General features: G+C 40.1%; 1 protein-coding gene across 1 annotated transcript in view; it reads left to right on the forward strand.

Annotated features, from left to right (window-relative positions):
* The first annotated feature begins 347 nt into the window (after positions 1–347).
* Daw1 (dynein assembly factor with WD repeats 1) overlaps positions 348–26,197 on the forward strand; it is a 40,039-nt gene continuing 14,189 nt past the window's right edge. Inside the window, exons 1-7 of the mRNA XM_051190190.1 lie at positions 348–393; positions 10,081–10,153; positions 10,899–11,043; positions 12,451–12,509; positions 13,477–13,599; positions 18,616–18,715; positions 21,772–21,879. Coding sequence (XP_051046147.1) covers positions 354–393; positions 10,081–10,153; positions 10,899–11,043; positions 12,451–12,509; positions 13,477–13,599; positions 18,616–18,715; positions 21,772–21,879 — 648 coding nt within the window. The 5' untranslated portion in view covers positions 348–353. The remainder of the gene's footprint in view (positions 394–10,080; positions 10,154–10,898; positions 11,044–12,450; positions 12,510–13,476; positions 13,600–18,615; positions 18,716–21,771; positions 21,880–26,197) is intronic.

Here is a 26,197-nt window from a genome sequence, read left to right on the forward strand (position 1 = left end):
GAACACCAATCCAATCATTTCTTAAAATTGCATAATTTTATCTGTTTTTTATTGGAAAGTGAATGAACATTTTCTTTTCCACAATAGCAATTATTTTTCTTTCACTCTAAAAGAAGCTAAAAATAAACGAGTCGATTCAGAAAAGTTAAACAATTAAAGGATCTACTTTTTCCTATGAGGTGGACTAGCGCCACCACGCGGGAGCACAACTTGCCTCTCTTGACCGCTCTTGACCCGCCACAGCTAGGCTCTCCAAAGCCGGTACAGAAACACTTGCGCATGCGCTTCAGTGACCCACTGCTGTTTGTCCGTTTCCATGGCTACGAAGCCCTTCGCCGTGGAAAAGGAAGAAAATGAAGCTAAAGAGCCTCTTGCTTCGGTATTACCCACCAGGTACGGAGTTTCCACGTGTGGATCCTGGGTTCCCAGCCTAGGATGGTCTAGGACGATGGAGGGGGCAGGAATTTGGGGAGGGGCATGGAGGTCCTGCTTCTGTGACCCAGTGGGTCATGAAGCCAGAGCTCTACAGACTGTGCCTCCTACCCTTTCACACGCGGACTTCACTGCTCCTCAATATCTTATAAGTAACCCGTTGAGGAAGTTATTAAACTTTTTAAAAAGCTTTCTAGTAACTCACGAGTCTTAGTAGGGTGGGGCTGGAGGAGTAATGAATAGTGACGTCCTGGGATAGTGTTTTCTGTAACAATGTGTTATTTTGAACACTTAATGGCCAAGTCTAAGTGAAGGACGCATGAAAAGAAAAAAAAAAAGTACACTCAGCCACGCTTGCTACCTTTGTCACACACTCCATCAAGAAATCACTTCACGAACCTGTAACTTACAGGCACTGTGCATCTCGCCATATGAGTTTAAAGAAAGTCATCGGTTCTAATGTGATTATGAGATATGTCCACAAAATGCTGCTGTTTTAGAGTGGGACACACTTTTCTGGTGGCCTTGTGTTGAGGGGCACATGGTCAGCATTGGAGAGTAAATGAGAAACAACTTGTTGGGGTCAAAATAGGAGGAAACTTGGCATGGTGACACATACTTTTAATCCCAGCTTTCAGGAGACAGAAGCAGGTGGCTCTCTGTGAGTTCAAGGCCAGCCTGGTCTACAGAGTTGGGTTCCAGGACAGCTATGCCCATTACACAGAGAAACCTTGTTTTGAAAAACCAACCAACCAAACAAAAAACAAAACGAAACAACAAAATATAGGAGGAAAACTCCCAGCTTTTATCTAGGAACTCAAATTAAAAATAAAAAGAGCCAGGGACAAGGCCAGCAGGTAAAGATACTTGTGGCCAAGCCTGATGATCTGAGTCCAGTCTAATGTGGTTGGAGGAGGAACTGCCTCTCCGAAGTCTCCTGTGACCTCCGCATGTGTACTGTGGAATGTATGCATGTTTTCATGTGCTCACATGCACACATGTAACAAAAACAATAAATGTAGATGAAATAGCAAATGAAATGACATATGTAAAAGAACGTTCTCAAATGTTGTCTCAGGATAACTGCTAAACACACCTGCTCAACGACCCATTTGGGTAAAGAAACTGCAGGAATGTCAGAGGAGAGTTAATTCACTTTGGAGCAATTTAACCAAGACAGTTTTATGGATGTGGACTTGAAGAATTTCAGGAACAGATGTCTCACTTTCCTCAGCAATGCAGCCAATATTTCGGTTCATAATTCTAACCAAAATGTCTAATAGACAAGGATATCATCATTCCTTTCTTTGATGCCACCCTGATTTCGTTGTTCTTACAGTTTGTCCACTGTCAGCAGATAGTGTCAATAATGTCATCACCTGTCTCTGTTTTTCTTTCCCAGTTTTTTTTTTTCTACAGAAGCCACATGGCCATCCTTTATTTCTCCCTTCTCACCTCTCACTGTCCCTTTCTGCTCATTCTTTTCCATCTATCAACAAATTGTATCACTTCAACTCCCAAAATATTTTGTGAATCCATCAGTTCACCCCTCTTTAGCTTCACTCGTTTTTCTTGACTCAGCAACCCTTCCGTCTACTAATATAGCCCAATTCTTGATTCTGTCAACTTTTGTTGGGATGACAGTGTCCTGTCAACTGGCTTCTTGGCTTTCACTCACATCTACTGTTTACCAGTAGATGTCCCCCTTCTCTAGTTCCCATTATGCACCTGTTAAGCTTAGAATAAAATATACAGTCTGAAAGAATTAACTCAGTGGGCTCTGTTCATTTCTAGACCTTTACTCTCTGTCCTATCTACTTTAGACCTCTGGACTATTCTTCCAAAGCTTACAAGAAGGACTGTCACTCACTGTTCCCTCCGTGGAATAAGTTTCCCCTAGACCTCTCAATGGTTAACCTTTTTTCTTTACATAATTTTAACGAATGTCGCTGATCCAGAGAAGCCTTCCTTCTCTATGTCAAAAGTACCTTTACTGACTTACTCTACACAGCATTTTTGTTGTTGTTGTTATATTTATCATCATACAACATTGTAGGTTAGTTGACACAACCTAGAGTCACCTGGGAAGAGAGAACTTCAATTTAGTGATTGCCTCCATAAGATTGGCCTATAAGCAGTCCATGAGTTTTTTTCCCCTTAATTATTGATGTAGGATGAACTAGGTCATTATGGGTGGTACCACCCCTGGACAGGTGGTCTTGGGTTGTATATAAAAGCAGGCTGAGCAAGCCATGGGAAGCAAGTCAGTAGGCAGTGTTCCTCCATGGTCCTTGCCTTTGTTCTTGCTCGAGTTCCTGCCCTGACTTCCTTCCTTGATGGACTGTAATAGGTATGTGTAGGTCAAATAAATCCTCTCTGCCTGCAGAGTTGCTTCTGGTCATGTTTTCCACAGCAACAGGAATCAAAGTAGAACAGTCTCAAATGATTGTCCCACTTGATCCCTTTGCTGTGGAACTCGGGTTAGGGATGTGGGCTGTGAAGCCTGAGAAGTCATTTATCAGCACATTAGACCTTATCCGTGGGGCAAGCTGTCAGTCAGTAGCACTTAGCTCACACTTCTGACCATTTTCCAGTTGCCAGCATGGCTGCCCTCTCCCTTAAGCATGAGCCTACTTTGAGCCACATCTTCCCCAATTTCTTTCCTTTCTTTCAGTAGCTAGTTTCCTGTTTTCACTATTCGAGGCAGGACTTTTTTTCTCTCTCTCTCTCTTTTTTCTTTAATAGTTTTAACTTTTGTTTTATGTGCATTGCTGTGAAGGTATCAGATTTCTTGGAAATAGAGTTACAGATAGTTGTGAGCTGCCATGGGTCTGCTGGGAACTGGATCTGGGTTCTCTGGAATAGCAGCCTGTAATCTTAACCACTGAGCCATCTCTCCAGACCTGTTTTCACCGTTATCTCACCCTGAAACCTGTCTTTTTCAGGATCCCCACTGACCCCCATGTATCTGAATCCACTGGCTGTGTCACAATCCTCAGCAGGCAGCAGCACTGGACTCCATGGCTACTCCCTCTGGCTTCTAAGATGACTACTCTGCCTTTCTCCATCTCACCACAACTCCATGCTCTGTCCTGTTGGCTCCTCTGCTCTTTAGTCTGGAACACCCTAGACCTCTGACCTCAAACTTCTCTTACGTATTTACACTCATTTGCTGGGGAAACTGAGTACTCCAGAGCACCTAACTGTTATTTGACATCTTCATAGGGACATCTAATGTACACCTCACACGGGATAAGTTTCCCGTGGCCATTGCCATTTCAGCAACAGCTTTGGTTCCTTACTAATTCATGACAAAGATTTGACCTCATCCTTATTTCCCCTTTCTCACTTCGTATCTTGTTCAATGATAATTCTGTCAGCTCACTCTCTCTTCATCCATTCATTCACAAATCTATCCATCTCTATCTGTTCATCCATCCATCATCTATCTGATATAACATTATACCAATATTATACCAGTATTAACAGATCCCACCGTCATTTCATTACAACAGTGTTCTCGATTACTATAGCTTCTCCCTTGCCCCATGTCAACAGAGCAGCCTGATGACTCTGTTGAAGTGTCTACTTGAGGAAGTCAGTCTGCTACTCAAGCCCCCCACACACCTTTGTTCATTTTAAATCTCGAAGGGCACGTTGTCCAGCCTCCTGCAGGACCTCATCCTCCTGCCTCTCTGACCCCTATATTATCTTAGTATTCCTTTAGCAACACCACTCTTTTCTGTGTGTGTCAGACCAGCTTGGTGTGGCCCCACTGAGAGTCCCTGAGGCTGATATTACTTCCTGGGATAGTTTTTCTGTGGTTGTTTTCCGTGATCATTTGCATAGTAGGTCTTCCAAACTCTTAGCACTTTCCTCGAAGGTGTATTGAATAAAGCCTAGATAGCTTCTCTTTCTAAAAGTTCCGTCTTCTCAAGGTAGTTCCCAGCCCTCTTCCACCTCAGGGCTGTATCAGTCCAATACACTACTCCCTTACTAGTTTTCTTTGCTTAACTTTCCCCACCAGAGAAGAATTCTATGAGGGATGTTGGCTGCTTTGTTTATTGCCTATTTTCAGTAGGTACATGGAGATTTGTGCATAAAATATCCACTCATGTGTTGAATAAGCAAGCTTGATGAGACTGTATGTAAGGATGATGCTGGAATTTCAGCTGAAGTACTAATAGATGAGAGAAATCTGATCTCTGATGATCCAGCTGACAGCCACCATTCTAACAGGAGGCAGACAGGCTGCAGACCCCAGCTTGCCACTCTTGACTTATTTTCCTAGTGAGACCATATTACTCAGCACAATTAGACATTTGATTTCTAAACTCCAGTCCTCAGATGCTATCTTATATGCAAGTTTCCCAGACAGTACTGAATAGCAGGTGGGTGTTTTACTAACGTTATCGTATGGGAAAAATGCTTGACATGCAATGTTCCCTGTATGGGTCTATATAGAGAACAATTTTGTGTTGCCTTCTAAGGCTCTCATTTCAATCCTCCCACTCAAAGTCTGAAACATCCTTCTGTTAGCATCTACTAAATCAATGCTGTCCCTTCCTAAATTCCTGGTGACCAAATGCACACAGCAGGATGTGGCTGGCCCTACACAGACCCTTTCCTTTATATGTTGATCACCTTCATTAGTTCATTACAGAGAAGGCCTTGGCTTTTTGAAGCATAGGTGGTCACTGAGATTTTCTACCAATTCAGTTATGCAATTTTTGTCTCTTTTGTTGTTTTGTGTTCAGTTCTTTGCTCTTTTGGTTAGGAATTAAATAAAAATCAATTAAACTGGTTCAGATTCCCAGAACTTTAAAAGTTTCTGCTGTTATGAGTAAAGAATACTAGTATTTCATGATGCATTGCCACGGTATGAGAGTAGAGGCTTCTTTCCGTAGTGTTTTCTGATTTGGGCTTATTACATAGTAACTGATGGCTAACAGAAGATGGCGAATATTGAGAGGTGGGAACAAATCACCCTGGAGAGATGGACACTGCCAGCACCTTTCTCTGCTTGTGTGGATTCTCTGTAGCTCATCCCACAGCTTCTGACTCATGTCACAGCTGCAGCCCAGCAGTTGTGGGAAGGATGAATACATTGCTTTGACATTTTATCACAGGGACACAGCCAAATCTGCCAGTTTGAGATTCTGTACCTTACTTTCTAGACCTTAGTAGCCAGCTTCAGGGCTTTGGACAACACTCATTTTGATAGAAACAAGATAGGTAGAGAACAGAAAAAGAGCCGACCAGACATAATTAAAGTTGGTTTGATAATTTTAAAAAATGAATTCATTTTAGGATATTAGGTTGTGTAACATGGGGTGCCAACTTCTATTTTTAACACTCTTTAAGACACAGATCATCTTATTACATGTCTATCCCTTATAGCAGTGGTTCTCAACCTAACAGTTACTCATGTTGGGGTGACCCCCAACCGTAGAATTATTTTTGTTGTTACTTCATAACTGTAATTTTGTTATTATTATGAACCACAATGTAAATAGCTTATATGTGGGATATGCAATATGCAACCCTTATGAAAAGATTGTTCCGACTTCAGAGGGGTTGTGACCCACAGGTTGAGAACCTTTGCCTTATAGCACTTACTAGAAAATGTTGAGTGCTTGCTTTCCTTAATACTAGCACACAAGAAGTCCATTTACATATAATGTAAAATCCTACAGTCACAGAAATGGAAAATCATTTAATAATAACATTGCCTCACATTTAGGTTGGCTTTATATAGTTTAAAATGCTGTATCTTATTTGGGACCTCATTCTCTAAGAGGTTATATTCCAACATTTCTCTTCTATTTTCTCCAGTTTTTAAAGTTTTCTTATTCTTTAAAAAAATCTATGGGAATATTTAATTAGGCATAATTTTTGAGAAAAAAATTAAAGAAAAGAACTAAGATTGCATTCATCCTCTGGAGAATATGATAACCCTGTGATAGAGTCTATTCATACAGTTGTGTGAGCTTCATTGTTTAGACCTGCTAGCACTGCATGCCACTAGCACTCACAGTCTTCGTAAATCTAGGAAAGACATATTTTATTTTCTCTTATTAATGAGGCAGAGACTCTCTTATTTTGTATATTTACTCATTATTACCTGCCTCCAACCCCCAGGTTTAGAATTCTTCATATTGAACTTCCTGAGTTGAAATGTTTTCACTGACCATAATTTGTTCTTGATGTCATCAATTCTTTACTTTGTAGAAGCTTAAAATTAACTGCAGAATTTTGAAAACATCATCTTTAGGTGTTAAGTTTCACATACTTAAAAGACTGATTGCAGATGCTGGAATATAAATATGTCCTATTATTCAAACTGCTTCATATTTTGTTACAAATATCTCTTACCAACTTGTAGTATGTTTTTGTATGTGTGTGGTAGATATTTATGCTTAAATCGAACTGATTTTTGCATCATTGCTTGTCAAATAGCACACTGTTTGCCCATTGAGTCTATATGTTCCTTTAACCTTTCTTTGAAATGTCAAGGTGTAGATAACTCTATCACCGTGATTTATTTTGTATCCGAATTATACTTTATTGTCTTATAGTTTATTATTTTCTATAGTAGATGAATATTTAAAGTTCCAAATAGGAAAATTTCATGGTATCAGTTTCATACATTTATTTGACATCTTTACAATATTGACCTTTGTCTTTCAAAATTACATTTCTCCATTGCCACAGTTTGGGGCTGTCATTTAATGTTTCAGACATATCTTGTATATTTCTCATTGATTTTGTATTTATGCATCCAGAAGTTCCCTTTGCAATTGCAGATGGGATCTTTCTATTAATTTCATCCTCATTAAAATATATGTATACAATTTATGCAATTTCAACCTTAGATCTTTAAATTGCCCCTTTAAATTCCCTTCAGTTTATTTCTAGATCACAATGTATTTAATTATGTACTTCAAAGATTTTAAAAGTGTGATGGACTTAAAAACTAGGCATGCAAATATGGGAGGGTAGGGAAGTGAGGCTTGCATCTTGGAGAAGTTGGAGAGTGGTGGGAATATGTCAAAATACTATGACATTCTCAAAGGACTAATAAAATGAGAAAATGTTGTAATATCTACATCTTGCTAAACATTTCAATGTGAAGGCTGTTTTCATCCTAAATAAACAAGAATTTTCTTCAGAACCTTTTCTTCTTTTAAGTTTATTTTGCAATTATACAATCAGAGTCTAACTCCAGATTTTTACAACTGTCCCTTATGAAGACAAACTATGTCAAGACAAACTGCAAAAGCCAGTCATTCTCCTGTGCTTGAAGGCTCTGGGCAGCTCTAGAAGTCACCAAAAGATTTATGAATGCTTTTTTTACTCTAAGGCAGTGAGCTTCAGTTTTGCCAAGTAAAGTGTTGCAAGACTGTATTGAGATGAATTCCTTCCAAGATTGTGACATCAAGGTAGGGACCCTAGACGAGGAGCAGGGCTGGGGGAAGAGCCTTGTTTGTTCAATGTGAGGGCAGGTCACCAGCATGTCTGGAATTCAAGAAGCCTATTGTGGGGAGCTATAATTAATATTTGTAATTATAAGTGATGATTAGCCTACTGATAACAAGGCCGTGAACACCAATGAAAGAAAGATAGGCAGATAAAGTGAGAAGAATACTTGGGCATAGATTGAGATTAAAAGGAACAGCACCATTGGAGGAGAAAGAGGGAGTGCATTCAGAAAACCCAAGGGAGATAGACATATTGGAGGTAGAAAGGAAGTGTGTGTTGTGGGATTGGCTACCTTTGAAGGGTCATGGGTAAAAAGGCAGGGATGTGCCTATCCAAATAAGCAGTTTGAGGGCACATATCCAAACACATGCCATGTTCATTTGCTTAGGGAGCACCATGGTGGTCCTTAAGAAAATACCTGTGGTTGTGTGAGTTGCAGAATGAGGTACCCCCCTCCCCAACTCCTACCCTTTGAAGATCATCTTTACCTGAAAGACCAACAGGTAGCTGATGGTTTTCAGATTTGGTGCATTAGGCAGACAAGGTTTGTACTGAAAACCTCAGTATTTCTTGCCAGAGGTAAAATTTGAGCTTTCAAAGAAAACAGGAAGTTTAGAAAGCCCATTCCCACCACATGGTCATGACAGTTTGTCAGCAGCGAGAGTTTTCTGATGATAGATTAGAGGTGTTGCTAACAGATGTGGTCACTGCGAACTGTGCGATAGAGCCTGTGAAGACCAAAAGCCATACGTAATTCAAAGAGAGTGTTTTACAGTTACGGCTTCATAAAAATCCACAGAAAAGCTGGATTTTAATGTATCTGGCTATCACAGAACTCACTGGAGTGGTTGTAGTTTCACACTGCAACTATCACTTGATAGTTGAAAAAACTCTCAATTGCTAAGTTTTAATATATTAATGAAGAACCATCATCATTTGAAAAAGCTATTATATAATATATATCTGTGATTGTTCATTATTTTCTTGTATCTCAATCCAAACGGCAAACAAATGGCGAGAATATTAATGCAGAAGTGGAAGTGAGATTTCAGCTGGCTTCAATTAGGCTGGGGGTTGAAGATGTGTGTAAAACTACTGTGCTGACATTCCGACAGTTTTCTTTGGGTACACATGGCAGCTTTTTAAATAGTACATTGTCATGTAGCATGTTATGAATCTGTAATAAAACCACTTCACAATGCTTAAAAATTCTCAACTTTAACATGGAAACCACTACATGACGAAAGCATATTTGTTGTCCCACGATGTCTGAAAGCTGTAAGATCCCTTGAGGCAGGAAATGCATGTGATTAGGATGTGATTAGTTCCCTGCCCTAGTGTCTTTTCTCCCTCTTGTGTGGGCTGAGTATATTTCACTTCTCAGTCTTCACAGACATAGATTATGCCTCTAGTTATCTTTAGGATTGACCCAGTCTACAAAGATATTTCCCGCAAGTTATTGCCCATTCCATGTTTTAAAATTATCATTTGATTTAATTTAGTAAGTTCTGTTTATTGCCAAAGATTTTTCCACTCTTAAAACATGTAAGTTATTGTTGAAGTATTAAAATACATAGGCTTTTTATGAATTCTTTGAAGATTTACTACATGTATATAATGCAGTTTGATGATAATTTCCCACTTCTCCAGCTCTGTAAGGAGTACGGTGTTTCCTCCCACCGCCAGTCTTGTCCTGCAGCCGCGCCAGCCCCAATTAACACACAGAGACTCTGTATTTGATATAATGCTGTTGGCCCAGTTACTTGTTTCTTATCTGCTAGATCTGTCTTAAGTATTAACCCATTTCTGCTGATCTATGTATTTCTCTTACCGGGGAGCCGGCCGGCATACTGCTTTCTCCAGACTCTCCATCTTGACTCTCCTTACTACTTCCTCTTTCTCCTTGTCTCCCTGCCTCAAAGAACAGAGAATGGTAGATGAAGATACATGACATTGACCTCTAGCCTCCAGATATGTGCTCATGCAAGTATGTGCACCCCCTCTTTTGCATGTGTGTGAAACCACATGAACTTGTGCATATACTACACACAAACACAAACATAAACCAACAATTAAAATCTGAAGAGTTTTTAAAAGAACTCAAAGTGCATAAAGGTTTTCCTAGCTATTGTTAAGCACTTTATGTCATGCTTGTGTGTTTTACAGGAATTATGCTGGAATATGAGAAGGGTGGAGAACTAAAGACCAAATCCATAGATTTGCTTGAGCTCAGTCCTAGGTAAGTTAGCCATGTAACACAGCATGTGCCTCATATCAGTACCGTTCAGACAAACACCCCAAGGAGGGTGTACATATGGCTGGGCTGAATAACTATTATTAAAAACACAAAGGCTATCATTCTATCCTATCTTTTTTTTGAGCAGGGCTATTTTAAAATATGAACTGGTTAGTCTAGAATAGCTTTCGAAAAGTATTTAAGACTGTGTGGGTCAGCTTTCCCTGTTTTTGCATCTTAAATTGACTTGATGGAATTGTCACAGTTAGCATTGATACATTATCATCAGTCTGGCTCTGTACTGTACCCAGACTCTCCGAGGTTTACCCCATTTCCCTTTTGTGTTCTAGGACCCTAGCCAGGATCCTACAGGTCACCTAGTCCTTGTGTCTGCATAGGTTAGAGTACCCGGGATTCACTGTGTAGGAAACCCCATGCAAATCTCCACTTGCACAGGCAGAGCCAGCTGTGACATGGACCAGTGAAGTATCGTTCAAAAAAGTCGCAAGCTTTGGCCTTGAACTTCCTTCTTCCAGTTCTGCCTCCACTGGCCCAGAGGAGCACAGTGATAACTGGTACTTGTACTGTGCCTCCAACTTCTGGGGCTTCAAACTTAGGTCTTCATGGTTGTGTAGTCCACCCCTTTACCCACCAAGCCATCTCCCCAGCTCAAAAGAATGTATTTCTTGATGTTGTGAGCATAGACGAAAATTTGACATTGTTGCAATTATCGTGGGGTGAATTACAGTACTGATGTCAACACCCTAGTAGAAGAGATCCAGAAAGCAGAACCTCTGATCACAGTGTCCCGGACACAGCAAGTCAGACTCCTGGTCCAGCGGTTGCAGGAGAAACTCAGGCAGCACTGTGACCACAACTTCTACCTGTTCAAGGTAAGGAGTGCTTAGGGACACCAGGACCACGGCAGCTACCTGCTAAAGGCATGCTTAGGGACACCAGGAAGGACAACTTGGGTGCATTATTGATTTGTCTTACAAGTAGTATCTTACCTTAAAATATGTTTAGGCTTTTTTTCTAGACAAATACTTAAGTGGTTTTAGTATTTCACCTACATTAGGCCAAGATTGACCTTCAATAGGTATTTGTTGAAAGGATGGATGAGTTCGAAATATTGACTTCTTGAGGTGTTCAATAAGGATTTGGAGTAAATTTATTTTCCTTTTAAATCTAATTACTAAAATTATTTTCTAGTTACAGTACTTCTAAGAAGTTGTATTTCTTGATATATCAACATTCTTCAATTTTGCTTTATCATAAACTAAACATTAAGTCATTGAATTATTGACCAAATGTAGTGTAAATATTTTTTCTCTGTTAGTTTCTGACTAACTTAGAAATATAACATGCATCTATGTAATTACTTAAGAATAGCTTTTTAAATTAAGTTTAAAAATTTGTTCTAAGGTTGCTTCATGTTATACTGACTTTATTTTTATGTTTTTAAGGTGTTATTATAATAAATACTCTTTATTTTGTATTCATTGGTTTTGCCTGATTAAAAATATCCAGGTTCTCCTTGGTTCTCATCCATTCAAGTTCCTAGAAAATAAGGCTTTTCATGTTTTATTTTTTTCTACAGCAGGTGGCACTGTTCAATTACAAATAAAAGCTGTGTAACTACCTTGACCTTGTGAATTCTCATGTAAGGGAACAACAACATAATTGATAGCAAAAGGGGAAGCTATTAATAGTTGTTCTTTAGAAGCAGACATATCTGAAGCTGACTCACCCTCACTAACCACTCAACCAAAAGGTTATTCAATTACTATATTTATTCAATGAATAGTCATTAAACACCCACTAACTGATAGATAATGTAGGGGTTCAAAGATAAATGAGACATTCCAACTTAAGAGAGTTTTAGGATTGGAAAAGTAACAGTGTATTGTAAAATATATTTGAAACACGTTTAAGGTTCTTTTCTTAAGTACATTGTTTAAACATCTATAGAAAACCATGTGTACCATATACAAAATAATGCGTGAAAGAATACATTTGGAATCTTCTTCAGTAGCCATAATTTATCTCAACAGTAAATTGATACTGATAGGAAGTGAAGAGTCAATTACTTTTTGTAATTATGTATGGCTATTGAGAGTATAGTTTGTCTTTATCAGAGGCACGCTGCTGTTTTATTTCTACTTTGTCTGACTATTGGGTCCTGTCCATTTACTACATATGTCTAAGAATACATAGACTGTCACCATTTGTTTGAAATTAAAATAGATACACTTAATTCTGTGTGAGTCCAAAATAAACTGTGTTTCCTTCCTTTGAAGGTTCTCAGAGCACACATACTGCCATTGACCAATGTGGCACTCAACAAAGCAGGCTCATGGTAAGGTCCCCTTGTTCTTTTTCACTTTTAGCAATCAAAGGGTGAACATTTCTAAGGGTTCTCAGGTTCTCAGTTTCAGACCTAATACGGCCATCTCTTGGATTTCCCGATCCTGATGACTACAGAGGAGAGATGCAACCTCCTGCTCCCAGGGCTGTAGCCCCGGGTTTTCTTTATGTTTGTGTCATTTTGTGTGAGAGGCACTAGGAGGTGTCATCCAGTACTGTAGCTGAGACTAAGAAGAAACAGAACAGTCCCTGGACGGCTGACTTTTTGCCTGGGCTGTAGAAGCTGTCAATTAGAGGCAGCACTGGGGCTGGTTGGGATGCCTTGGCTCAGAGCAGGCCCTTTCTCTCTAGCTCTTAGAACCACCAAAGCGGTGTTCAGAAAACGCTTTGATCGCTTGGGATCTGAGGGCCTGGTTAAGAAAGTTGAGACAAAAGGATCATTTAGGAATGCAGACATGCAAATATGCCTTATCACTCCGCCAAAATTGCTGTCATAAAAGAACACAAGCGAAATGGCTCTCAATCAGAAACTTGTTTTGATATTGTTGAATGTAATCACAGAGGGTGTGTAGAGATTAGGGGAAGAGGGGTCAGTGATAATGTCAAAAGTTAATCTGAACAACCGGGAGCATAATCTTACAGTGATGTGTTTGGAGTTTCACAAAAGTCATAAATGTCATAATAGCACACACTTTGATTGTTTAAGAATACGTATTATTGGAACAGAGCTGGAAGATTTACTTTTTATTTAGTAAGTTTTTAAGTCAAAGGACTTGGAAACTGTCCTTTGTTTTGAATGTATAATTTTCCACTCTTAAAAGGCATATCAAAGGATAAGAAAAGGGTTATTATCCAGTGGGGAAAAGAAACAAAAAACAAAACACAAAAACCAGCGAGGTATTTATGAGCACCATGCCTGACATTTTCATAGTGCAACATGCTCATGTTTTCTACATTAGCTTTATCACAGGAAGCTATGATCGGACATGCAAAGTGTGGGACACTGCATCTGGAGAGGAGCTGCACACCCTGGAGGGCCACAGGAATGTGGTTTACGCCATAGCCTTCAACAATCCATATGGGTATGTTCATTTCATTCCCTCACACCTTCGTGACTCGCATAATCATCCCACCACCTACTGGGGTGACCACAGGAAGAAGAAAGTATTGAAATTTATTGAGTTTCCACTGTATTTCTTGGCAACCTTTTCAAGTCTCTTTCAGTTTTTACTGCCTTTGGGAATAGTTTTTAAAGAATTGAAAGCTGATGCAACCTTCCAGGGAACACTGTGTGGAGAGTTAGCTGGAGTTAGTAGTCAGAGATACTGACCACGAGAAAGGAATAATTGATGTACAGCACTGTGGTCCAAGCTCTGGGGAGCATGACATGCATAACATGATTTCTTTTATTTTTTTTAAGTGAACATTCAGTCTTGTGGAGAAGAAAAAAAAATATGCTAAGTAGCAGAGAAAACACGCTGATTAGCAGTGCCAAGAAGAGTGGAGGCTCCTTTTCAGGCCAACCTCTTGTTAGATGACTCAGCACATTAAGAATGCTCTCTGTTTTTACCCATTGCATGTTTCCCATTCCCATGATACCGCAGGTGTTTACAGCCACATAGCTACCCATCACTGTGCTTGACTCTCCCGTAGCGAGAGTCTAAGCTTATCAAGCGGTAGTCATATGTTCACAAGCCTTTGCTTTCAACCATACTTGTGGCGATTACTACAGAATCTAATAGCAGAAATTATCAAGATAGTTAAAAAATATTATCTAAATTAATGAGGTGTGAAGATGAAAAGAGAGTTGCTGCCTTCTATGAAAGCAGTAGGCAGAATGTTTGAGCAAGTTCTTCCTAATTAAGTAGTGAGTAAGAGCCAATGGATTATTTGTCATTCCAGTGTATTTAAATTCTTTACATTTGTCATCCTATTTAAAATCTTAAAATACATGTTCCGTTTTTTATTTCACTATTTAAAGTTTTATATACACATGAGATCTTACACACACACACACACACACACACACACACACACACACACACACGCCAAGGCGTGTATGTGGAGGTCAGAGGACATTTCCCAGGAGCATTCACTTCTCTTCTTTCACCGTGTAGAGGCAGAGATGATTCTTACCTCAGTTTGGGCAGCAGGTACTTTTACTCACTGAACCATCTCTCCAGCTCCTTCTCATCCCATTTCCAAGAAAACAAAGCTTGGATCTGTGGGAATCCGTTGCATCTACCTCGGCCAACAAGGAAACACAACCATGGCTCTTCTTCAAGCAGTTTATTCGGAACCTTGTAATCAGCTTCTTCTTCCCCCAGCCCCAGCAAGCCCTTAAATGTGCGCTCACTGCCCAATCAGCTCATGCCACCTGGCGATCTCCGATAGGCCACAGAAGGAGGAAGCATACCAGATCCATCAAGCACTTCCAAATAAGGCTTGTTTACAGTTAAGCTCCGACTGCCTGGCATTCAGCCAGGCGCCATCTTGTGCTGTGGCTTCCCACAGGAATCCAGTCAGATTTCTGTAACCCAGGTGCTTAATTTGCAGACCCTGGGCCAGCTTAGTGAGTTCCATCCCAAGAGTGCATGGATGGGTGTACGTATTTGAGTAACATTTCAAAAAACTTGTTTTTCTTTCGCAAGCAATCCCTTAAAGTTACTTTATTCCATTAGTGAAAATGGTTTGAGGAATCTGATTTATTTATTTGAGGAATCTCACCATGATGGTGAGAACGAAACAGTAAGTGGTTTAACAGTTAAGAGGGACAAACCAGGGAGATTCCTCCTGGTTTGGGTGTCTTTAGGTGATGCGAATAAACCCTGCAGGTGGAAGCTTGGTGACAATACTAGTGTGAGGGGCAGTAGCCGCTTGGCAATTCACCAGTGGCTCAGCCAGTCTGTCTCTGCAGTGACTGTTTCTGGCGGAGGGATGCAAGGCTGAGGTCAGCTTGGATTGTGGAGGGCACACCATCCTGCACGGCTGGACTGCTCACAGAGCAGTGAATACTGGAGTGGAACAGTGAAAGTGCTTTTGACAAGGATTGCTCTGGCAGACTGAAAGGGTCAAAGGCACATGTGAGGAGGCAGGGGACTAGCTCACAAGGCATGGAGCTTTCTTTGACAGAGTGGCAGAAGAGGACAATAGCATCTATAAGATTGTTTGCACTTAGACTAGAAATTTTGTGTCACAGTTAAAACAATAAACGTGGACTTTTGTGACATGTATTTTTAAAATATATTAATTATGATGGCACAATAAACTTACATTGGTATTATAAAATGATTAACTATGCAGAAAAATTAACTTTTGATGCATACATGTTTGCATTATAGAGAATGATAATTTTTATAGTACCTTATCAAACTAATCTGCATCAATAAAAACTTTCATTGAAAATACAAATGACACTGTTTAAATACTGATGTGATCTTTAATTTTACTAAATGTTCTTTAGTAGTCTATTTAACAGGCATGATATTCTTGTTAATGTGAACAAAGTTTTCTGGAAAGAGGCATATATTCCTGTTCTATTGGATTCTACGATGTGTCTCATGAAAATTCACATGTCAAATTATGAAAATAGTCATCCCAGTCTGATGATTTATTTTTGAACTAAAGCATAGTTTTTCCGTTGCACCTCACTGTATTTTGCTTCAGAGAAATAAGTTTGAGATAGCTATCAATGAATAAGATGGAGTGTGAGTGTGTGTACTTATACGTTTCTGTCTAAGAGTGTATGTGTTTGTGTGTGTGTGCTCACTTAGTGTTTGTGTTTCTTATGAAGTTAAGTGTAAATTTGTCATGGAGTACAAATTATCTAAGAGACCACAAGTTCAGTCTGTTATCATCCTGGTGGGACATGGCAGCATGCCGTCAGACATGGTGCTGGAGGGGTAGCTGAGAGTTCTACATCTTGCAGGCAACAGGAAGTGGTCTAAAACATTGGGTGGTGTCTTGAGCTTATGTGAGTTCTCAAAGACTACCTCCAAGATGTCTCACTTTCTCAAACAAGACCACATGTACTCCAAACAAGACCATACCTCCTGATAGTGCCACTCACTTTGGAGGCCATTTTTTTCCAAATCATCACACCACAGGAGGAGCCCTTCTGAGACTTTGGAGCCTATTCTGTGGAGGTGCACCAGGATAGAGCTACCTCGGAGCATCCACAGAAAGGTCCTTGCTTCATTTAGTCCCAACAATTGCAGATGCACTGAGTGGCCTGGGACCAGAGGAAAAAGGCTAGATATCAGTGCTAGTGTGGACAAATGTAGTTCTTTACCTGTCCTGGGCACTTATACCTTCTTTTAGTATATGTGACTTGGACCTTATGGCCCAGTCCATATGCTTTTGAAAAAAAAAAAAAAAGAATCTTTAGCAAGTGAATATGTGATGATAATGTAGGGACTGTGAAAACCAGAAGAGGGTATTGGATCTCCTAGAATAGCAGTTGTAGGCAGCTATGAGCCACTTGATGCTAGCGCTGGGAATCAAACTTGGATCCTCTTCAAGACTAGTACAGACTCTTAACTCCTGGGCTGTCTCCCCTACTTCAATACGTTGCTCTCTCATGTGGGTTCTGGGCTTTGAATTCAGGATGTCATGCTTGTGTGACAAGTACTTGAACAGCTGAACCACTCATCTGCCCACAGTATTCCAACCTTTGGGTCTATCCTCTCTAAATGCCTTTACAACAGGAATAATTTGGTGTTATTTTCTCAAGGAATCACTGAAGTGGAAGTTCTCAAGATCTTACCAACTATGTGCCTCCCTAGATTCATCTCTGTGACTTCCCTCCTTTAAATTTAGTGTTTCCCTTTTGTATGGCTGTATTAGAGTTTTTGTATGTTCATACAACTAAGGTTGCATATTAATGGTATCCATGTAGCTAATTTTATTTTTTTAACTTGTATTGTGTGTGTGTGTGTGATTGTATTTCATATCATGTACTTTGATCCCCCTTATCTCCCTTGCATTTGCTCTCTACCTTTGCATCCTCCTCCAATAAACCAAAACCAAATTTAAAATAAAATACAAAACCAAACAAAATAAAGAAATAAAACACAACAAAACCAAAAACCAACCAACCAACCAAGCAAACAAACAAACAAAAAATCATAAGGAAGAGTCTTTTTGTGGAAGCTGTAGTGTGGCCTGTTGAGACACACACTTTATTTACCCTTTAGTGTATTTGTCTTTACTTGCAAGTATTAATTGCCTCCAGTCATTGGTTTGGCTCAAGGCCTCTGGTCTCTGCTATAGCCCAAATTATGGTCTCTCACTAGGGCTTCTCTTGGATTTCCTGTTGTTGTCCTGTGTCATAGAGATCCTGCTGTTTTGGATTTGTAGGTTCATCCCCTTCACATGCTCCAACAGTTCTTAAAGTCAGTGGATGTTTGGAATGGGCCAACTCCTAGCCTTGGCTCTGAGCCTGGGTGGTAGCTGGGTTGGTCAGCTCACTGGCTTTCCATCATTGTTACTACTTGGATGAGCTCTCCAGCACTGCCCAGGGTAACTCACCCAATGCAGCCTACAGCAAGGAGTGGGGCCAGTTCTCCTGCTCTAGGGCTTTCAGATCCAGGTCCCCCTCATTCTTCTCACCAGGGCCAGCTCTAGTGTTTTGCCCAGGCAAGGTGCAGGGCCCTCTGTCCTGATTGGTATAGGGGACATGTGTGGGGGGGGAAGGGGCCAGCCTTCCTGCTCTCATGCCCTCTGGGCTGGCTCACTTGCCTGCCGGAATCAGGGTCAGCTCCTGGGTGCTGAAGCTGGTGTGGAACAAGGGCTAGTTCTCTCACTCTTTTTTTTGAAATTACATTGTTATGTTAATTCAAAATTTGTTATAATTCCAAAAACATATTCATACCTTTAATGCAACATCTTTAACATCCATACACATGAATTGATACCACTAAAAATCAGATCAGTTTTGTTCCTCATTGGCACAAACATGAAATTGCTTATTTTAACGGTGCCGTGTATGCCTGCCTAATTAGGGCGACAGCCATGTGTTACCATGTCTAGTCTTAGTTCAGTGTATCATGCAATGTGGCTGAGCTTGTTTCTAAAATCCAGACCTTTGAAATTTTCAGTGACAAAATTGCCACCGGGTCCTTTGACAAGACCTGTAAGCTCTGGAGTGCCGAGTCGGGAAAGTGTTACCACACCTTTAGGGGTCACACAGCTGAGATCGTGAGTACAGCTGACACTCTGGGAACTCCTTCACGTTGCTCTTCCTATGAAGACTCAGTTGTGAGAGTGGGGGTTGCTTTCATATTGTGTCTTCCAACTTTGACTCAGTATTTTTCGTTTCCATGGATTGTCCATGTGATCCTCACCACTTATGAGTTAACCACTCACAGAGTTGGTTAGGGTAGCCTGCAGTGATGATGAGTAATCATGTGATTGGCATCTGAGTGTGATGGGAAGCCCTCCTCTCTTGTTTACATTTGCTCTATGAAGGTTAATGAAGTTACCACAGTAGCTGGAAGATAATCTGTGAACCATGTTGAGGATGCAGGCTGATTATTTCATGACTCCATGAGGATTTATGAGGTTATCACAGTCACTGTAAAATAACTTCTGTGAACCATGTTGAGTGTGCAGGCTATTTCATGACTCTATAACAGTTGATGGAGATATAGTCTCTGTAAAATAACTTCTGTGAGTGTTCAAGCTGATTACTTCATGCATTTCAATGGGATTCAGACTTGGACAGGTCATCTAAAAACCCTATATAAGTAGCTTTCCCTATGGGGAGGCCCTTGTCCCTGTCATCTATCCTACCTTATGTCAATTAGCTATGTCCCCAGAGTCCTTTAGAATTTTGAAATGCTTTTCTTTTGCATAGAGTTTCTATTAAGACAGCTATATAATTTCATGCTCAACAACATCTATCAAATAAACACTAAATGTGAACCATGTGTGAAGAGTCATTGAAATAGCTCAGTTGATAAAGTGCTTGCTTAGCTGCATCATATGGCCCAATCATTGCATAAGCTAGAGGTGGCCAGGTATCCCTGTAATCCCAGTCCTAGGAAATGGAGGCAGGAACATCAGATCAGTCATTCTTGGCTACATAGGGAGTTCTAGGCCAAATTGGGCTCAAAAGAATCAAAATAAACCCCAAAACTACCTTTACAGCTAATCTGAACAGTAGTTGTGGGATGCTTGATGGGATTAGATGCAGGATTTTGTTGCTCAGGGGTTTTTAGTTCAGTAGAAGTAGTAGCCACATCACTGGATAGTTTAGAGAAGTGTGTTTATTGTGCTAGATGTGTGTGGTGACACCAGTGAGGCTATAAGAGAGTGGGGAAGTCAAGTGTCCTTGACCAGGAAAGATGTTCAGAAAGAATGACAGAGAAGGGGCACGTGTTTCCAGACACAAAGATCAGCACTCCCTTGTTCCCCAAGCTGTACACCCATGGGGTGTTTATGAGAATTCAGATACCTCTTTGTGATCAGAGAACTCAACCTTCTTCTGAGAAGACATGCATAGAATATGCAACATGAACTTGCTACACACACATTGGCTGAGTTTCCTAATACACCTGGTCCAGGGTGATGGACAGAGAGGCTCTTGTGATGCCCAGCTTCCTGGGTTACTGGCATCCATGTCTCTGTACATCTATATCTAGCCAAAGCCAGAAGATTAAGTAGAAGTGAATGAATGGAAGAGGCATGCAAATGTCATGTGACATATCTAAGGGGACTTATATGATGACATACTAAGAAACCCGGGCTTTATCTTGTGAGTCATGAATGCTAAGCTATGTGAGTCATGTCTGTGAGGGTTATGCCTGATTGGGTTCTCTGATATTAATTTTTTTTAGCATTATGGAAAAAAATACCTGAGGCATTTGAGATCAAAGATTTATCGTGGTTTAATAAGAATCAGGATAAACAAATAGGCCAAATAGATGTTTATTCAGGGAGAAATAACTTACAACCTAGACAGATGAAGAGCAAGTTCCACTCCGGGTCCTGCCAGCAAGAGAGTATTCCCTGGCTCCTCCCCAGACCTAGTTCCACAGGTCACTTCTGCCCCTGGCTCCACCCCCAATGGGAGTGGTCATTGCCGCAGAAGGAGACAAAGTGAATATCCCACTACAGAGGTTTCTGCTAGTTAGGGATCTACTACTATCTAAGTGATCCATGATGAAGGCTGCCCTAAAGTAGATGAGGTGAGAAGTTTTAATGGAGTGGAGATAGAGGTGCTTATTTATCACATATCTGAGGAAGGAGGAAAGGGGAATCTAGGATGATTCCTTGTTTGGGAGTTTATGTTACAGTCAGTGCCAATCCCCAATTCTGTGCATAAGAGGAGGTACATGACTTTTGAACCCCAGATAGATTGAGATGCCTATGACATCTAACAAGGATCCTTTGTCATTGGCTCATTATATTTGACAACATCACATCTGAGAACAGGAAGATGATTCATTAATAATGCTGATATCCAGATTAGTTTCCATGGTCAGGTGATGAGTCAGGAAGTGTGTATGATTCCAAGTTCTTGCTGGATAAAGTTAATGTTAAGAGTTTGCATGGAGAGTGCACGTGATTGGTTAAAGGTAATGGTATTGAGAATGCTAGAGGTAGTGATGTCTCATTGTCATCAGTTGAATGATAATGTTAGACTAGGAGACAAGGTGGAGGTCTTGAGGAAATGGAAGGTATCCTGGAACAAAGATGGGGTGGCAGATGAGGAAGAAAACTGAAAGTATTTGGGAATTGAAAACAGAGATGTACTAGCTGGTGATAAAGATACAGGCACAATTGATAATGGGAAGACTAAAGGCATGTGTCTGAGGCTACTAGAAAGATTGCTTGCAGAGAGGCCATCCAGGACATGGAATTGACTCACTGAGCCAGAAGTCACAGTTCCTCACTGAAGAGTATGCTCAGACTGTGATTAAAGCTACAAGGACTTAGGGAGTCCCTAGCATGAAAGTCACAGGAGATGAGCTGTGCTTTGGTTCTTACTGTTCTGTGTTCTGGAAGCTGTGAGGGAACCTATGATGGTGATGGTACAGATGACATGAGAAGAACAACGCCTCTCTTTAGGAGGAGATTGCTTGGGATTTTACCTGGAGATAACAGGTTTCTCACTCTGATGGCTTGGTGTGCTCTTATACAAACCATTAATTAAGCCTAAATCTACTAAGGTATTTGCAAGCGTTTCAGTGCATAATTATGGGCTGGAAATATGTTTCTAAAGTTTCTCCATTTCATGTGTTGTGTTGTAGGTGTGTTTATCATTCAACCCACAAAGTACAGTGGTTGCTACTGGAAGTATGGATACAACGGCCAAATTATGGGACATTCAAAATGGAGAGGAAGTGGTCACTCTAACAGTATGTCTATATTGCCAAAAAGTCATAATATTAACCATCTGTGTTAATTATTAGTTATATTTGTTATGTAGTAAAGGTTATGTTAGAAGTAGTCTTTGAGCCACTGGCATTTAAACCATGGGAGATGCCGCAGTTGGTTTGCTGACATTTGGGGCAGCCTCAGGTGAAGGTACTGGAGAAACCAAACTGGATTTTGATTTTTCTATTTAAACCACATAATCGTAGCATCCCTCATCTATCTAGCTGAAAGAGAATGGGTAGGGGCTGTTATTGTTAGGAAGATGCACAGTTGAAGAGCCATGCCAGATGATTGCTCCCCTCTGCTTTCTTACCCAGCTTCATATTCTTCTGGGTTACATAGAATAAGGGACTGAAAGCGCAAAGACCAAAGGGCATGACTGTATCAGTCTTGCCTGTTACAGTAGCCACACCCTTTTGGGTATGGCTTCAGACAGAAGGGGAAAGAAAGAAGCTTGAGGTATGGCTTCTTTTTGTTCGGTCTCGCTCTTGGGTCAGCGATCCTTAGAGAAGCACTCCCGGGGTTCTTTGTAATTTTCTGTGTAAGTATTCTCCAATAAACACCCATTTATCATTGGGTCTAGTGAAATCATTATACTCTCACCTTCACATGACCCACCAAGGCAATGCCTTTTCTTTCTTTCTTTCTTTCTTTCTTTCTTTCTTTCTTTCTTTCTTTCTTTCTTTCTTTCTTTTGTCTTGCCTGTTACCATCATATTTCTGACACCTTCCCTTCCCAGAGCCTCTCACCCTCCACTTCATCTCACCCAGCCCAAGTGGCCACAAGTGGAAAAAAGTATACTGTAGTGAGTGGGAACTATCAGAGAGTGGTCTTGAGTAAGTGAATTTTCAAAACTCAAACTAGACAAGCACAAACATGATACTTTTTCTAAGAAAATTAAAAGTAGACTAAACGGGGGGGGGAGCATTATTTTAAAGTTTATTCTAACAGTTTTTCTCTTTTAAATCTGAGGATCTAGCATTAATAACGTCAGTATGGGACAGTGTTTCCTGACTGCCTTTTCTTTCAGGAGCATGTGGAGAGAAAACTTCATTTTATTTGGTATCTGTTTCAATATATTTTTCCCTACTGACTCGGCTGCGCCTGTATGTATCTGCGTATGCGCTTGCATGCCTGTCCAGTGGTGGAAAGCAAACCTGTGTGTATGTGTCCAAAATTCGGGTGCTCAGCTTTGCTTCACTTTGTCAGCAAACCAATTCATAAATGAGCTTTTCTATTCTCTGCTATTCTATTATCTGCAAATATAATCAAGGGCTGAGAAGATTTCTCAGCTGGTAAATCCCTCTGAGTAAGCATGACATGTTGAGTTCGGATTTCTTGCATTCAAATATAAGTCAGATTACAACTCCAGAGCCTGGGATGGCAGAGACTGATGGGTCCTAGCCAGCCAGCCTAGTCCAACAGTCAACTCCAGGTCTAGTGAGAGACTCAGTCTCAAAAATACTAAAGCAAATAGTGATGGAGAAAGATGTATGAAGTTGACCTCTGGCCTCCACAAATACCTACACAGACAATTACATCCACATACATGTCCAAATATACATATATCACAGAAAGAGAGGGTAATCCTAGCAATTTAGAGGTTGAGACAGGAGCATTATATATTTAAGGTTATAGTGCAGAAGCAAAACAAAATAGAAATAAAGGTATTTAATTGTGCTTACTTACTGAAATAATTAAAATGATGTGTTACAAGCAGTTTTGCCTCCAGCCTGGTCCCAGAGCCACATCAGTCCCAAATAATACAGAGACGCTGTATTAGATATAAAGCTGTTGGCCTGTTACTAGTGTTTCTTAGTGGCTATCTTTGCCTTAAATATGAGAACTATTGTTAACAATATTAGTCCATTAACATTTAGCAAGATTTAAAGAAATTATCTATCCTGTCTTTGTGAGTCTAAACTCCTATATGTAACTTATCTTTAAACCCTACTAAGGAAAACTATAACCATAACTATCTGTCTTCAACTCCATCAAAGACCACAGAAAGATAATAAACTCTAGAAATGACAGAAACATCTCACTACCTGGTCAGTCACCTGAAGTTCTTCTGTAGTGTTCCATCTTCAGCCTATAGGCCATAGTGTATCTGTCAGACTTCTCAGCAAAGTAGAAAATTTCAAACTGTCTCACCTGTATTGGCAGTTTGTCAGTCACTTATCTCTGTGTCCTGTAGAATGTCTGGCAGACTCTTTCACGAAGCAGTGCCCATCTTGTTTCAGCAGTCACTTTACTGTGTGTTCTGCATGTGCAGTTTAAACAGCATAAAGTCAAACAGTCCAGACAAGAGCAGTATCTTGTCCAAATGGCTACTCTTGCCATACTGAAAGCAAACTCCATAAGGAGTTTCTTTGACATCCATCTTCCTTTCTGATGAAGGTGGTGTTGCCAGGAGCAGTTGTGCCTCACTGTTAAGAAAAACCCTAAACCATTTTAAATTCCATATTCTGTGGCTCTTTGAAAGGTTTGAAGAATGCCTATCCATTGCAATCACATCTCTGTATATCTAGAAAACCTAACTCACCTAACTATAAGTTTTGACTATTATAGGTAACTATAATTATACATTGCATTTAAAATGAGCTATATAAACACAATACCTAAACAAGAGGAGAAATATACTTGTCACAATATTGACCTTAAATCTGTACCAATAAATGAAAATCCATCCCAAAACAAAGTATTCATATCTATACCACAATCCCCTTTTTACCTTTAAAAAGAGATTGGTTGTGGTCATTGACCATTTATAACCAGCTCCATATAAATGAAAACAAACATTTATAAACAATATTTGGGAATTTGGGTGTCGCTCTTTCCAAACTGCTTCCTGCTGGTAGGGGGTGCTGTCATAGGGATCCTAAGAAGACACAGAAATCTTGGCTGTAGTCTGCAAGGCTGCTTTGTCCCAGCTGTTTTGAATGTTGGATCACCTGGGACACTGTTTCAAGGGGTCTTGCTTGATCAAACCATGTTAGTCTAGAAGGAATCATAGCTTTTTATTTTCTGTGGAAACAAAAAAAAAAAAAATTCTTTTCCCAGTAACCTGTTCTTAGACTTAAATTTTGAAGTCAAAGTATTTTTAAAATATATAAATTGGATTAATTCAACAGCATTGATAATCAAGTGCTTTGTAGCAATTGTTTCTTTCTTAGCAATTGAGCAATTCAAAGACAACACAATAACATACAGTATCCAGACTTTCTATGTATTTTCCACTTTGTTTTTTCATTTTTTTGAGATAGGGTTTCTCTGTGTAACTTTTATCTGTCCTGGAATTAACTCTGTATGCCAGGTTCGCTTTGAAATCACAGAGATCTGTTTGGCTCTGCCTCCCGAGTGCTGGAATTAAAGGCGTGTGCCACCACACCCAGCTACTCACTTTCTTTTAATTTTTTTAAACTACTTTATCCTGTTTCTTTTTCTCTCCCAAGCCTACATATATTTTAAAGCACACCATAAACCTTTAGAGGTGTTTCTTAATCTGAATCTGTCTTTACTGTAAATCTTTATCTTTTTCTGGCCACAATTCTTTTATCTGGTAAACAACATTGTTAAAATTAAAGCTATAGCTGTATTAGCTGCACTCTATCCAAGATGGCAGGGGTATGTTTACCACCAGAACTGAGAGTTATGCTCACTGCCTTGGTCTTCACTGCATCCAGTAGCATGCTGCTGGATTGGAGATATGGTCACTGCCATTGCCAGCTCTCGTATACACCATTACGTTGTTAGCAGGGCTTCTTAAAAGCCTTGAGGCTTTTTGTTTTTTGCTGCTATGCTGAGTCAGGAAACCTCACTTAAAGGAGCCACGCAAATCTCTGTTTGTCTTTAGAAAAACAGAGTCCAACCCAGAAAAACACTGCTACCAAGAAGCTTTGCTTGTCTCTGTTCTTTTGTTTCTAAAACCCCTTTTTAAGTTTTTGTTAAGTTTTAAGTGGAAGTTCTTAGTACCCACGCTGTTATGTGCAGTTTTCCCTCTAGCCTGGTCCCAGAGCTGCATCAGCCCCAAATAATACACAGAGACACTGTATTAGATATAAAGCTGTTGGCCTGTTACTAGTGTTTCTTAGTGGCTAGCTCTGTCTTAGATATTAACCCATTTCTAGTAATCTAAGTATTTCCACGTGGTCTTATTTTACTGGAGAGAGGGTCCATAGCTTCTTCTCCCTCAAGTCTCTACATGTTGGTCTCTACATGTTAATCCCCTAGTACATCTCCCAGAATCCTCCTTGTCTCCTAGTCCTGCCTATCTTGCTTTCCTATTTGCCAACCGTG

The sequence above is a fragment of the Phodopus roborovskii genome, unplaced genomic scaffold, assembly GCF_943737965.1.
Source record: "Phodopus roborovskii unplaced genomic scaffold, PHOROB, whole genome shotgun sequence".
NCBI lineage: Eukaryota > Metazoa > Chordata > Mammalia > Rodentia > Cricetidae > Phodopus > Phodopus roborovskii.